The 14128-nt window shown below is 52.8% G+C and overlaps 1 protein-coding gene across 1 annotated transcript in view; it reads left to right on the plus strand.

Moving 5' to 3' along the window:
• The first annotated feature begins 1814 nt into the window (after positions 1-1814).
• Positions 1815-14128, plus strand: part of ADORA3 (adenosine A3 receptor) — a 13260-nt gene continuing 946 nt past the window's right edge. The window contains exons 1-7 of the mRNA XM_014534666.1: positions 1815-4667; positions 6556-7158; positions 9659-9780; positions 10559-11080; positions 12728-13075; positions 13315-13381; positions 14016-14116. Coding sequence (XP_014390152.1) covers positions 4318-4667; positions 6556-7158; positions 9659-9780; positions 10559-11080; positions 12728-13075; positions 13315-13381; positions 14016-14116 — 2113 coding nt within the window. The 5' untranslated portion in view covers positions 1815-4317. The remainder of the gene's footprint in view (positions 4668-6555; positions 7159-9658; positions 9781-10558; positions 11081-12727; positions 13076-13314; positions 13382-14015; positions 14117-14128) is intronic.

Here is a 14128-nt window from a genome sequence, read left to right on the forward strand (position 1 = left end):
GGGGGCGGGGGGGGGGGGTGTCCCCTCAGCCCAGCTTGCCCCCTCTCACAGACCAGAGCCCTCAGGGGATGTCCTACTGATGGCTTGCCTCTGTGGGAGGCAACTGGGCTGATCAGGGGAAGGCGCCACCCCCATCACCCCACTGCTGCTGCCACTGCCAGCCGCCGCAGCTGCCAAGGTGTTTTCATCAACATGGACTCCAGTCCCTTCACCACAAAAAAATGACAACTTTCTTTAGGCATTTTCAAGATGTCTCTTTCAAAGGATATGACATGTCTTTCTTTTTTTTTTTTTTTTATCCTCACATGAGGATATTTTCCCATTGATTTTTAGAGAGCGTGGAAGAGAGAGGGAAATACAGAGAGAAACATCAATGTGAGAGGGACACTTCAATTGGTTGCCTCCTGCATGAGCCCTGACCTGGGCCCCAGCCAGGGAGGAGCCTGCAACCTAGGTACATGCCCTTGATCAGAATCGAACCTGGCCATGGGGCTGGGGCTGGGGGGGCCGGGCCCCCTGCGTGTTGTTCTCTTCAGCTTCGGGGCCAGGCCCGGGCCACCCTGTCTGTTGTTCTCTCAGGCTCTGGGCCCCCACCAGGCCCCTCCTCAGGAGCTGGTTGTGACCGTTAGGGTGACCCAGCCTAATTTGCATATTACATCTTTTTAATTTATATATAATTCTTTTTGGCATCTTGGTCCAATGGAAGCTTTTCTTTCTGGCCCAGGGCTCCCTCGGGGCCCCAGCCCCAGTGGCCGGTGTGTGTGTGTGTGTGTGTGTGTGTGTGTGTGTGGTGTCTGTCTGGTTCCTCCCCCTCTTCCTAACTCAGAGCTGGGGCCCGACCTGCTTTACACTTGCGCTTCACTCCCATGGTCTTGGCCGCTTCTTTCTTCCCCAGACGTGAGGTTAACCTCCTCCTGACAACACAGCACCGTCAGACCGGGGGGCTCCTTGTGCCAGCAGTTCATTTCTCGTTAGACTGAGCGCCCACCACCCGCCAGGCCCTGCGAGGGGCAGGCAGCAGGCAGGAAAGTAGAGGCACTGCCCTCCAGAGCTCGCAGGAGAAACTCGGCACCTCGGGGCTCCAGGAGGGGGGCGTCTGGGGCTTTCCCCCAAGGCCTGGTTTCAGGGCAGCCTGGAGGGAACAGGGCTTGTTTTCTAGGCAGAGGGGCGGGGGCCTCCCTAGCGGGCCCAGAGCGTGTGCACAGGGGCAGGAAGTGAAAGCTGCCTCCAGCCTCGGGGATCCGCCCGCCTGGTGGCCCGCGGTTTCTGGGAAATCAGGCGACAGGAGGCTGCAGGGCCGGGAGACCCCATTGCAGAGGGTCCCCTGGCCATTCCAAGGAGTGTGGACTTGACCCTGAGGGCCGCTGGAGGCTGTGGGGGAACCCGGCCGCTGGGGTGGGTTAGGAGGGTGAGGAGGTCCCGGCACGAGGTGATGGGGCAGCTACTTAACCAGGACTGGTGGCGGCCTCCTGTCCTCTGTCCCCTGCACCTGTTGGCGGAAAGGACACTCAGGCCCCGTCCTAGGCCCAGAAGGGAAGTGACCCTGAAAGCTCTCTCTGCTCAGAACACGTAGAGCAGTGGTTCTCAACCTGTGGGTCGAGACCCCTTTGGGGGTCGAACGACCCTTTCACAGGGGTCACCTAAGACCATCGGAAAACACATATATAATTACATATTGTTTTTGTGATTAATCACTAGCTTTAATTATGTTCAATTTGTAACAATGAAAATACATCCTGCATATCAGATATTTACATTACGATTCATAACAGTAGCAACATTACAGTGATGAAGTAGCAACGAAAATAATTTTATGGTTGGGGGTCACCACAACATGTGGAACTGGTTTAAAGGGTCAGAGCATTAGGAAGGTTGAGAACCACTGACATAGAGGAAGGCGTCCCCGCCCAGGAGGGGAAGTCCCAGGTCGGCACAGGGAATTCTGGAGACAGAATCCCAGGTGTGAAGAGGTGGCTTGGTCGGTGGCCCCAAGCGTGTCCCCTGCCTCTCCTGTATCCCATGGGTTAACGTCTCACGGGCTATCCTGTCCCCACCACGCTGCTCTTGTGACTGGTGCTGGGACAAAACCCCTGCCCGTGGCTTCTCTCACTCAGCTGAGATGGCCAGGTCTCCGCTGAGCAGGGCTCCCCTGGGCACAAAGGGGAAGGGAGGGGCAAGGATGAGAACAGGCGCCGGTCAGGGGCTGGCTCCGAGGCTCAGACACTCTCCCCGGCTGCCACCACCTCTCCATAGGCACCTAAGGCTTCCTTCTAGGAGCTGTGTCACCCGCCAGCTCCCCAACACAGAGCCCCCGCCGCCCTCGGCAGCCAGGCTGGGTGCGAGCAGACCCTGGATGCCAAGGCCCCAGGAAAGCTGGGCTGTCCCAGCCCCACAACCAGGCAGTGTACCTTGCCTCACCCTCCTGCAGGCTCGTTGGTGCCCCTGGGTGGGAGGAGCTGGGGGGAGAGTGTGTTTTTTAGAGTGACTCAAAGGTCACCACAGCGTGAGAACAACCCCCCACCCCCCATCCACACGGCTTCCTAGACATGGCTCCTGTGACTTCCTTCTCCGAGGAGAGATAAGAGAGCGGTTTCAGAGGAGACGTTGACAAGTGGCCACGTGGAAGCCGGTAAGGGACGCAGTCAGAGGCCCCTTCGTGTCTGGGGAGTCGGCTCAGGGAGACGGGGCAGGGCAGGCACTCAGATAGACGTGGACCCGCCAGCCTGGGGCGCAGTGGGCATCAGTGAGTGGGAGGGGACCCTGGCCGGCCCCAGCAGAGGCATCTCGCCAGCACCCAGGGCCAGGGGCCAGTTAGCAAGCCCCAGAGCCGCACTTAGTGGGTCGGGCAATGCATTTGGGGCTGTGCATAGGTTGGTGCTTTAAGGTAAACATTCCAAACCCTTTAACCCACTGTGTGGGCTGAGGCTCAGCTGTTTCTGTAAATGACCCCTTTGGGCGGCACAGAGAAGCACCTGAACTAGGTGGCCCTCGAATAGCAATCGCCCCGAGTGTCTGGTTCCCAGGAGCGGAGACCAGGTGAGCAACTTCAGGGATAGGGCCCGATTCCCAGACAGACACCTGTTCCTCGGGCTGGGGGTGGGCTTCGGGGCACGTGAGGGGCAGGGGATGCCCTGTGATCAATGAACACGTTGCTCTTTCCCTCCTTTCTGCGTGGCCGACCATCCTGTCGACCTGCTATCCCTCAAATAGGTTTGACACAGGTGGTTGTATGGCGGGGTGCGGGCTGGGAAGGGGTGATGGAGCAGACATGATGCTATGGGACGTGCTGCATCTTCTGAGCAGGGAACCTTAGCTTGTCCCCGTGACAAAAGATCTTTGATATGAAGGCCGGGTTGCCCCTGTGCCCAGCAGAGTGGATGGTTTATAAACAAGAGGCTGGGAAGTTCAAGATGAAGGCTCAGGCAGACTCCGTGTCTGATGGGGACCCACTTCCTGGTTCATGGATGTGGGAGGAGCTCTGTGGGGTCTCTTATAAGGACCCTGATCCTATTCATGCGGGCTCCACCCTCATGACCTTATAATCTCCCAATGACCCTGCCTCCATATACCATCGTCTTGAGAGGTGGATTTCAATGTGTGAATTTTGGAGGGACACACAGTCTCTATGCTCTATGTACAGTAGGAAGAGTAAATTCTGGTTAAGGTGAGGGGCCTGCCACCAAAGACCACTTCTTGTTCCTCTGTGTGTCCGTTTGCCTCATTGTCACGGGATTTTTTGCTAAACCAGCAGAAAGCCAGAATAGTTCACTGTCAGTGCTCCCAGCGCCTCTCCCACCCCGCGCTACGCTAGCGATCCAGCATCCGGTCCTGAGTGAAGAATGCTGAGCCTTCTCCAAGCCACTCACACGCTCTCCTCCGTCCTCTCCATCTTCTTGCTGAGGGTCCCTGGCTCTGTGCTTCCTCTTGGCCCATCTCACTTCCTGAAACGCGCTGAAGAGGGCTGCTTATCTTGATGGAGCTTCGTGAGCCCTACGGGACAGGGGAAGGCGGAGTCCTTGAGCGCATCTGTCTGGGGAACTAAGAGCGACAGCTCTTTCAGATTCAGCCCACGAAGCTTTTGGGAGCCCAGGGATGTGTGGCCGGCAGAGGGGCTGGAAGTGAGCCCTGTGATGGGCTCTCTTTAAGGAGCGGAGGTCCTCCAGGGGCGCGCCCCACCAGAGACCAGAAGGCATGGGCGAGTTGTGAGTTGTAGACTGTGGCTGCTGCACCTGGACCTCCAGCAAGAGCTGAGCTCCCCGGCACGCCCGGAGCCTGTTTGTGCACCTGTCACCCGGGAGGCTCCTCTGGGAAACCAAGATGCCTGTCAACAGCACCACCCTGACGTGGGCCAGCATATTCTACATCATCATGGAGATTGTCATTGGGGTCTGCGCCATACTGGGCAACGTGCTGGTCATCTGGGTGGTCAAGCTGAACCGCAGCCTGCATACCACCACCTTCTATTTCATCGTCTCCCTAGCCCTGGCTGACATTGCTGTTGGGGTGCTGGTCATGCCCCTGGCCGTTGTCGTCAGCCTGGGCCTCACGGTCCACTTCTACAGCTGCCTTCTCATGACCTGCTTGCTGCTGGTCTTCACTCACGCCTCCATCATGTTCTTGCTAGCCATTGCTGTGGACCGATACCTGCGGGTCAAGCTCACGGTCAGGTAACCGGCTTGAAGAGGGGTGGGGTGGGGCGGTGATAGAGGTGCCTGGGAAACGGGACTGCAAGGTTCAGGTCCCAGACTTTTTGAACAAAAGCAAATCCAAACTGGCCCCTGAGCCCGAAAGAGGCTCATTTCACCACTTGGTGTGTGAGGGCTTCGGCAGTGACGAGCTGAGACTCAGGAGCGAGAAAGAGGAATCCCTGTCCAGGGACTCGGGGCGTATGCGCTCGATCAGCCAGGGGAGCCAGCGACGATCAAAGCTTGATGCATTTTTCATTAGTAAACAACGCTCTTGACTTTTAGAAGCGGTAGAAACCTGCTAGATAAGATAAGGAACAGACATCTAAGATAAGCTCACGCTTCTCTTCTTTGCAAATAACTGTAGGTTATTTTAAAGTTGCTTCCACTTTGCTTCCTCCTCCTCCATGTCAAGAAGGGGACCAAAAAAGTTCCCCATTGCACAGAATAGTGACAATCTCTCATGTGACCAAGTGAATGGAACAGACCACCAAATGGAGGAATCCGGTTCCCCCGACTGCATGTGTCTCGTGTTCCTCCTCTCTCCTCTCGGGGAAGGAGCATGGTGAGGGAGCTGCAGACAAGCTTTTGACACAAACAAGCCTGGGTTCAAATCCCAGACCCTGAAATCTGATCTTGGGCGTAGGATAGAACTTTCTCTCCTTCGGTTCCTCATCTTACCACATAATGGTTACGATGCTCTGCGCCTTACCTCTTTTCAGTGTGAGCTTCTCCACTTCTGATCTGTAGAAGTTACTTAATTTTTCTCACCTATAAAAGGGGGACAGCGATTGTACCTTCCTCATAAGATGAAGTGGATTGACACACGCAGAGCTCTTAGAACAATGCCTGGCCCACAGTCTAGGCTCAATAAATGGTAACCCTACTATTTATTTTCACTGTTATTAATGAAATGGAGATTCTCATACAAATTGTGAGATTTCATTAAGAGAAAGTCTACTAAGTGCACAGTACTTACCAACGTCAGTGCCCTTCTTGCAGTCTGTGCAGAACGTTGTCAGGAAGGACGGGTTAAGGAGAAATGGCGACTCTCAATGGATGAGCATTTATGGTCCTGGAAGCATTTCAACATGACCTTCCCAACTCCACGGAGTCACTGAACTCAAACACCAAGTGTGGTGTCAGTGTAAGGAGAAAAGCAGGGTATTCAAAGAAAGAGGGGGTGTGGGGGAGGCAGAGTATAATTAAAGGACACCAGAACAAAAAAGTAACCCAACGAGCAAACAATGCAGGCAAACATGCTTGGAGATGATTTCTCACCAGGTAGGCGATCCCAGGAGACTTAGATGACTGACTCTTACCTCCCAGGAACTGAAGAATTCTTGGGCTGGAAATGGACTTGTGAGTGCAGCGTGTGAGCACCTGAGTCCAGGTAGCATAATCCTGATCCATTATAGGTCATACTTCCTTTTAAGTATGTTTTTATTATTATTTATTTCAGAGAGAGGAAGGGAGAGAGAGAAACATCAATGATGAGAAAGAATCACTGATCGGCTGCCTCCTGCACACCTCCTACTAGGGATTGAGCCCGCAAACCGGGCATGTGCCCTGACCGGGAATCAAACCGGTGACCTCTTGGTTCAGAGACCGGCACTCAACCACTGAGCCATACAGAGAGGACCAGATCATGCTTCTTTAGAAAGCTCCCCCAGAGAGGTTTTCGGATTTTTTTCTAATTGTTGTCTGTTCATCTTGTCTTCATATCCAGTAGCATTTAGCCAAAATCATCATAGAATAGCAACACTCTCCATTCCTCTCTCCTTGACCAGCTCTGCCTCCCCCCCACAACCCGCCCACCCCGTCCTTTAGGAAATGCTGTGAACTCACCCACTCTCTCCCATCCAAACAGATACAGGAGTGTCACCACTCAGAGGAGAATATGGTGCGCCCTGGGCCTTTGCTGGCTCCTGTCAATCCTGGTGGGGTTGACCCCCATGTTCGGCTGGAACATGAAACTGTCCCCGGGGCCCCCCAGAAATGTGACCTTCCTTCCTTGCCAGTTCCGTTCGGTCATGAGGATGGACTACATGGTGTACTTCAGCTTCTTCACTTGGATTTTCATCCCCCTGGTTGCCATGTGCGCCATCTATATGGACATCTTCTGTATCATCCGGAACAAACTCAGTCTGAACTTTTCCAGCTCCAGGGAGACAGGTTCATTTTATGGACGGGAGTTCAAGACGGCCAAGTCCTTGTTCCTGGTTCTCTTTCTGTTTGCCTTGTCCTGGCTGCCTTTATCCATCATCAACTGCATCATCTACTTTAATGGTGAGGTGCCCCAGGTGGTGCTGAACTTGGGCATCCTGCTGTCTCACGCGAACTCCATGATGAACCCTATCGTCTATGCCTTTAAAATAAAAAAGTTCAAGGAGACCTATTTCTTTATCTTCAAAACCTGTATGAACTGCCAGCCCTCGGATTCCTTGGACCCACATATTGAACAGATTTCTTAGTAGTTATCCATGAAAGATGATTGTCTGACCTTCAGATTCAACATCAACACACAATTCAGGTCCTATCCACCTGGGCCGAGGCCTTTCACATCCGTGATTCCTCCCACTGATGTGGGAAGCATTTGGCCGGCTGTCTCCGATTGTACCTCTTCTACTACCCTCTGCCTCTAATTTGATTTTTTTTCCCCTTTGTCATTCCTCCCTAATTCAATTCTCTGGATGCCTGACTTGAGTACAATGTTCTATTGTTAATATTGCCCGTGTTCCTCCTCCCCCCAAAAGAAGTCACAGAATCTGAAGGATGCCTCATTGATTTACTGATAAAAGGTCCCATTCAGGCTGGACATGCCTGTGGTGGCGACTCCGTTCCACTCCATGGACCCTGCTCTCAGCAGATGCCCGGGAGACGGTGGGGACAGGAGTGAGCTGAGTTTAAGGGGATACTTACACTGCCAAATCCATCTGTAAATGTATCTGAGTCAATAAAAGATGATGACCAACGATTGTGGAGCTCTTTGCTGAGGGCCAGGGTCACTCAGGGCTTGAAGATCCAGCTCTTGGCATTCAGCCTACTTGCTACCTGGAGCCACGCGGCATGCTCACCTGTGTGAATTCTGGGCCCCTCACTCCTTACCCCAAGACACTCCGCTCCCTTTTCCTGGGCTGATCAGAACACTTGTCAACTTTATGATCCATTCTCGGATTGATAAGGAAGGAACGATTCTCCCTCTAGAGCTGAGTCCTAACATTTCCTCTGGTGTTTCATTGTAATGGGAGTAGTGGGGGCAGGGCAAAAAGAGACAAGGGCATAGTTAGTATCTGTTGGGTACTTTCGATGCACTAAGCACTGCGCATGCATTATCTTTTTAGATCTTGACCATCTTTGAGGTAGGTACCACCAGTATCATCATCTCCATTTTGCAGACGAAAGAACTGAGAGGTTAGGCAATCTGTCTATAGTCATGCAATTAACAAGCAGGAGAACCAGGATATAAACTGACTCCTGCCTTATGGGAGGACCCCGGCTTCTCACCACCTATTCTCAGACATGAAGAGGAACTTGGAACTACTCCAAAGCCCAAACTCTCAAGTTCACCTAATGGACAGTAGCAGATGCATGGACACAAGCTACAATTTGTGTACTCGAGGGCTGCTGGCTTTTGTTTGTTTGTTTGTTCCTTAGTTATATCTTTTAAAAAAATATGTATATTTTATTGATTTTTTTTTTTACAGAGAGGAAGGGAGAGGGATAGAGAGTTAGAAACATTGATGAGAGAAACATCAATCAGCTGCCTCCAGCACACCCACTTCTGGGGATGTGCCCGCAACCAAGGTACATGCCCTTGACCGGAATCAAACCTGGGACCCTTCAGTCCACAGGCAGACACTCTATCCACTGAGCCAAACCGGTTAGGGCCTTAGTTATCTCTTAAAAATCAGGACGCCACACAGGGACAGAGTTTAAGTCACATCCTTCAAGCACTGAGTGTGGCTTTGGAGAGTCAAGTTGACATCTCTGGTTTGTCCACCCAAATTCACATCTGTGGACGCTCACTCCCAAGACAGTAAGTACATTGGCTTGATGAGAGCCGCCAGATGGGGATTTCAATGAAACCATGTCCCAGAGGGTAAGTGGCTGAAACGGTTTTTATTAATTCTTAGCCAGTCCTGAAAGTTTCTCCGAACCGCCGTCTTAGACTGGAGCCTGATGATCATGTTTATCTGGTTAACATTTCAGGGAAGGGTTCTTGTTTCTCCTCCTGTCACCCCAGGAGGAATCAACACTGGGAAGTTCAACTTGGTCACCCCACCCGCCCACTTCCTGGCGTCACTCACAATCATATCTTGCAGGCAGAAGACTGGAACATCCACCCCTCCCCCCCCCGCCCCGTTCCTGTCGGTCCCTGGGAGTGGCATATGGCTTTATTCCTGACAATCTCTCCCTTTCAACATTTTGGGGGATATTTTTCCTTAAGAATTGCACCCACTGCCCAGGCTTTTTTCTTAGTGGTATCCACTTATTCGAGTCAAGGCTTCCCCCGCTGAATTAAATGTCTGCGTGTAGCTAGAATGCCCCTCCGGGACGAGGCCCTGGGCTTCCTCTGGGGCTGCTGGTGACCCCCCCGCACACTGTTCTGCCCAGGAACCACCTTTCCCAGTTGGCAACTTGAGGGGAGGTACTGGTTCCTTCTCAGTCCCCACTGGTCTTCACACGAGCTTCTTAATTTGCAGTCTCGAACTTCATTGCTGTAGCAACACTCAGCATCAGCCCCTTTTGGAAACTTGATATGAAGTGATCATTTCCCGCCAAACAAGACAGCCGTCTGTCCAGGGTCATCTGATGTCATCCTAGGGGCTGTAGCTCCTGAGAGACAGAAAAACACTTTTTTTTTTCCCTTTCTCCTCCTCCTCTCCTCTTTTTTTTTCTTCCCAATGGAGCTGACTTTTTATTTATTTTTTGGTCATGTGGGTGTCTCCTGAGCTAAGGTGTTCCACCAGCCCAGAAATAGCCCTTAAAGTGAAAATGTCCCTTGGAGTGCATTCAAAAAAGATGAACCGAGAATCACAGGTGAGGAGCTTGGGTAGAAGTGATGAGTTCCACGCTGGCTTCAGGTTTAGAGGTAACGTCACAGGGTCTCCCCGACTCTACCTCCCGGCTAGTTCCCTCTGGGCTGCACAGCAGAGGGGAGCTATTGGGCTTTTATTCTAAAGGAATAAAGTGGGAAGACCACCCCGACAAAACGAAGTTGCTTCCTCCTCCCTGTATGATTTCCCTGGAACAAAGACAGATATTGAGTAGCTGGGTCAGTTTGCCCAATGTTTTATCAAGTCAGCTATGGAAATAAGCTAAGACCAGATGAGAAAAGCAAAGGCCATTTCTTCTGAGTCTACGGTAACAAGGGAGTCAGCCACCACCGAGCGTCTCGGCAGAGACTAGAGGGGGCGGAGCAGTGGGGAAGCTCTATTTTGGGAGAAAAGGAGGCTTCGGGGCCTGGCTGGAGGCTGTTGTCCTGGGGAGCTGCAGGCGGGCTAACTGCAGGGGCGCCTCCTGTGCGCTTGGTTAGGGGAGCATATTGGCCTTTCTCTGGCTGGCCCCAAGTCGGAGGCAGGAGAAAAATGTCGGGGAGCTGTCAGTTATTATCAAGTCCTGGCCCCTTGGGGCTGATGGTTGATGGGTTATTGTTGGGCGGTCTGGGCTAGTACTAGCTTCCTGCTCGTCTGACTGCTAGCAGGCTGGTCCCTGGGCCTCTTACTGTAGATAAGGGGCTGGTTTCCTGGGCTGGTTGTGGGCCTGCTCACATGTTGCAGATGCCACCGGGCACATCTGCTACTGACAGCTTCATGTTCCACCCCTGACACCACCCCCCAGTGAGGCTTCTGTGTCCACTCGGGAGTGAGGGGAGCTAGGAATCTCCTTGCTAGTCTTCCTCTGCGCTAAAGAGGACTTGGGCCTCCAAGAGTGGTGGATGGACCCGAGGAGTGGCCTCTGGGATACTCAGAGCCTTGCCAGGGCGAGGCACAGCTGCACACACGAGCATGTGCCAGCCACGGTGTGCCCATGTGCTCTTCTGATTGTGTCCGGGTGGGTTTGTCCAGGATGGGGATCTCCATTCCTGCTTGGGGCTCTGCCCGGAAGCCCAGAATTTTCTCAGTTGCCCCACTTTATTCTATACATTCACGTCCATGAATGGCATTCCTCCGATGAGGTACCCTCATGCCATGCACAACCTGGACACCTGAACATGGCAGCAGTGCCTGGATTAGCCAGTCGTTCCCACTCCCCTGGTTTCTCCAAACAGGATAAAACCACCCTGAGCAATAGATACCTGTTTCTCTTAAACAGATCCAGGATTGCTGAGATCCCTCATTTCCGGCCAGCCATGGGGCTCTTCGTCCTGCTCTCCCTGACTGTCCTTTCAGGTAAGACATGGGAAGAAATGTCACCAGCTTCCCCAACTTCCCAGGGACCTTCCAGTACCATCTCCTCTCCTACTTACTAGCGGCAACTGCCGAAGGAGTGGGGTGAGGAAGTAGGAGGTGAAAATAGATCTTGTCCAAAATAGTTCTTGTTCTTAGCTCTGATTAGAGGGCTGTGGGGGGTTTGAAACCCTCGGCTAAAATGAGGGCCCTGCATTCTCTCTCTCAGTTTAAGTTCCCCTTCCCTTCCCCCGTCTCCCCTTCAAAAATGTTTGTGCAGACAGACGAGGGTAAGACTTTCCCCTTTCTGCCCATTCTTGACGCCAAAGACAAGACTCCAAGGACTGGGCTGGCCCTGGCTCTGTCGCTCCAGCCATGTGACCTTGGAGAGTTGCTGGGGTCTCTCTGGGTCAGCGCCCCTGCCTGTAAACTGAGCATCACATGATCTTCCTTGTGAGGTTGATATGAGAACAAAATGCCAAATGATACCCATTGGTACCAAGGACATGAGCCTGCTTTGCAGGGTGGTCCCGCTCACCGTGAGCCACACTGGAGGTGGCATTTGAGGGGAGCCCAGCACATATCTGGAGGCTGACACGGATGGGTTGCTGCCCCCATTTCTTCTCCTTGGTTGGACACTTCCCCAGCCACGGTCAAGCTGGACGTGGTGTGCACGACTTCCTCGTTATGCAATATCGAGGTCTTGTAGGGAGGAAATAAGAAGTTCTTGGTCTCTAAGAACAGCCCCATACAGTCAACAGAAGCCCCCAAACCTTCTCTTTTTTTTTTGAGGGTCGGAGGTGGACTGTGGGGGAGTGTGGCTGGGGGCAGAGGATCTATGAACAGTAAGCCTCAGGCTCTTCAAGCCTCCCGTCAAGCAATGTTGATCAGCCTCCTCAGTTCTTGCAGACGGGGGTCCATATTTTACCAGCCCAGAAGCGTGGGAGGAAGGCTTCTCCAGGGCTGCTGTGTTCATTTGCTAGGCCTGCTGTAACAGGCATCACAGACCGGGCGGCTTTGACAAGAGATTTATTCCCATGTAGTCATGGAGGCTAGAAGCGCAAGGTCAAGGTGTTGGCAGGCTTGGCTTCTCCTGAGGCCTCTCTCCTTGGTTTGCAGAGGGCCGCCTTCTCGCTGTGTCCTCACATGGTCATTCCCTCTGCCACCTGTCCTAATCTCCTTTTTTTAAGGACAACAGTCATGTTGGACTAGGGCCCATTCTAACAACCCCATTTCAATGTAATTGCCTACTTAAAGGTCCTATCTCCAAATACAGTCACATTCTGAGGGACGGGGGTAGCACTTCAATGTATGAGTTTTAGGGATCACAACTCAGCCCATAATAGTTGCCAACCCCAATCAGGCAAAAATCAGCCTCCAATGTTTTCATTAATTTTCCTCTAGGAGGGCAGGAGCTGCAACCCGTTAAAAGAACACTGGTGTTTTCGTACATGTGTGTGTAGTGTTTTTTTATTTCTTATTGAACTTATTGGGGTGACATTAGTTAATAAAATTATGTAGGTTTCAGGGGTACAGCTCTATAATACATCATCACTGTAGTGTGTGTCCACCACTCTGAGCCAAGTCTCCCCATCACTGTTGGTCCCCCCTTACCTCTCCTGCCTCCCTGTGTGTGTTTTTTTTTTACAGAAGCCATGGTCATGGACAAAAAGGTCAAGGAGAGCTTTGTGCTGGACACAGTGTCTGCTGTCTGCAGCTACGGCGCCCACTACAAGGACCATCTCAAGTACTGGTGCCGAGGCTACTACCGGGACTACTGCAACATCATCGCCTTCACACCCAACAGCACGGGCCGCGTGGCCCTGAGGGACACGGGGGAACAGCTCATTGTCACTGTGTCCTGCCTGACCAAAGAGGACGCGGGCTGGTACTGGTGCGGCATCCAGCGGGACTTTGCCCGGGATGACATGGACTTCACCGAGCTGGTCGTGACTGACTACAGAGGAGCCCACACCAGTGACTTTTGGTCTGTGAAGGGTAAGGGGCATGCCAGGGGTCTGTGTGGGGGTGCCCTACAGGGGTGGCTCAGCGAGCAGAGTGCAGTGTCTCGTTCCCTCGACCTCACTCCTTGCAGGGTACCTTTCATGCCGCTGCGCGTGGTGCCTCTGCGTGACCCAGCCATCATTCACGCTGTGGAGATTGAAGGGATGCCAGAGAGAGATGTAGAGGCAAAGGGTGGGCCTTGCTTGGCTCTTAGCAAATCCTTTCTGATGCAGATGCGTCAGGGAACATGAACAGAAGCTGCAGGGCTTCCAAACCTGTGTACAAGGCAGATCACTACAGGTGAGCAGACATGACCATTGACTCACACCTGCCACTTTCAGCTGCATATTGTTTCTCCACCTCAACGAGGTCTCTCCAATGGGACCATATGGTTCCTTCCAAAAGGATATAGTTTAGGGCTCTTGGTCACAGGATGCCCTGTCGCTGTTTTCATTTAAAAGGAGGCGAGAGTGGTGTCTGATAAATGCAAGGGCAGGATGTGGCCGCCCTCAGTCAGCGGGACTTCATCTCCGTCTCCCATTGGCTGCTCTTGTGTGTGCTTGCCTCCCCCGTCCCGCCCTCTATTCTTCATTTTGCCCTGGGAGAAGATAGATGCCCATGTCTAGCCCCTGAGTTCTTGTCTCCCCTTCGGAGGCCTAACTAGTCTTGGACTGGATTCTTCTTCTCCAAGGTCCCAGGTTAGTTTCTGAGGAAGGGACTCAGCCCAGCACAGACACCCACCCACCCTGGGTGCAATCGAGTGGGGTCCGGAGGGTGGCAGCCACTCGGAAGGCATACGCTTGGCAGGAGCTGCTGGAACTGGCCGGGGCAGGAACAGGGCCGAGGGGACTGATCTCAGACAAGGGGATCCTGAGCAGAGAGTCGAAAGGTGGTCTCTTCCGAGGGACATAAAACTGTCTGTGGTTCCTTCCAGGATGTCCATTCTCATCACCTGCGTACTGATCACAGGGGTGGGGATCATTTCTCTAATGACTCACTTGTTCAAAAGGAGGAGGATTCAAAGAAACAGAAGAAGTAAGCAGTGGT

Source organism: Myotis brandtii, unplaced genomic scaffold (genome assembly GCF_000412655.1).
Source record: "Myotis brandtii unplaced genomic scaffold, ASM41265v1 scaffold131, whole genome shotgun sequence".
In the NCBI taxonomy this organism is placed as follows: Eukaryota; Metazoa; Chordata; class Mammalia; order Chiroptera; family Vespertilionidae; genus Myotis; species Myotis brandtii.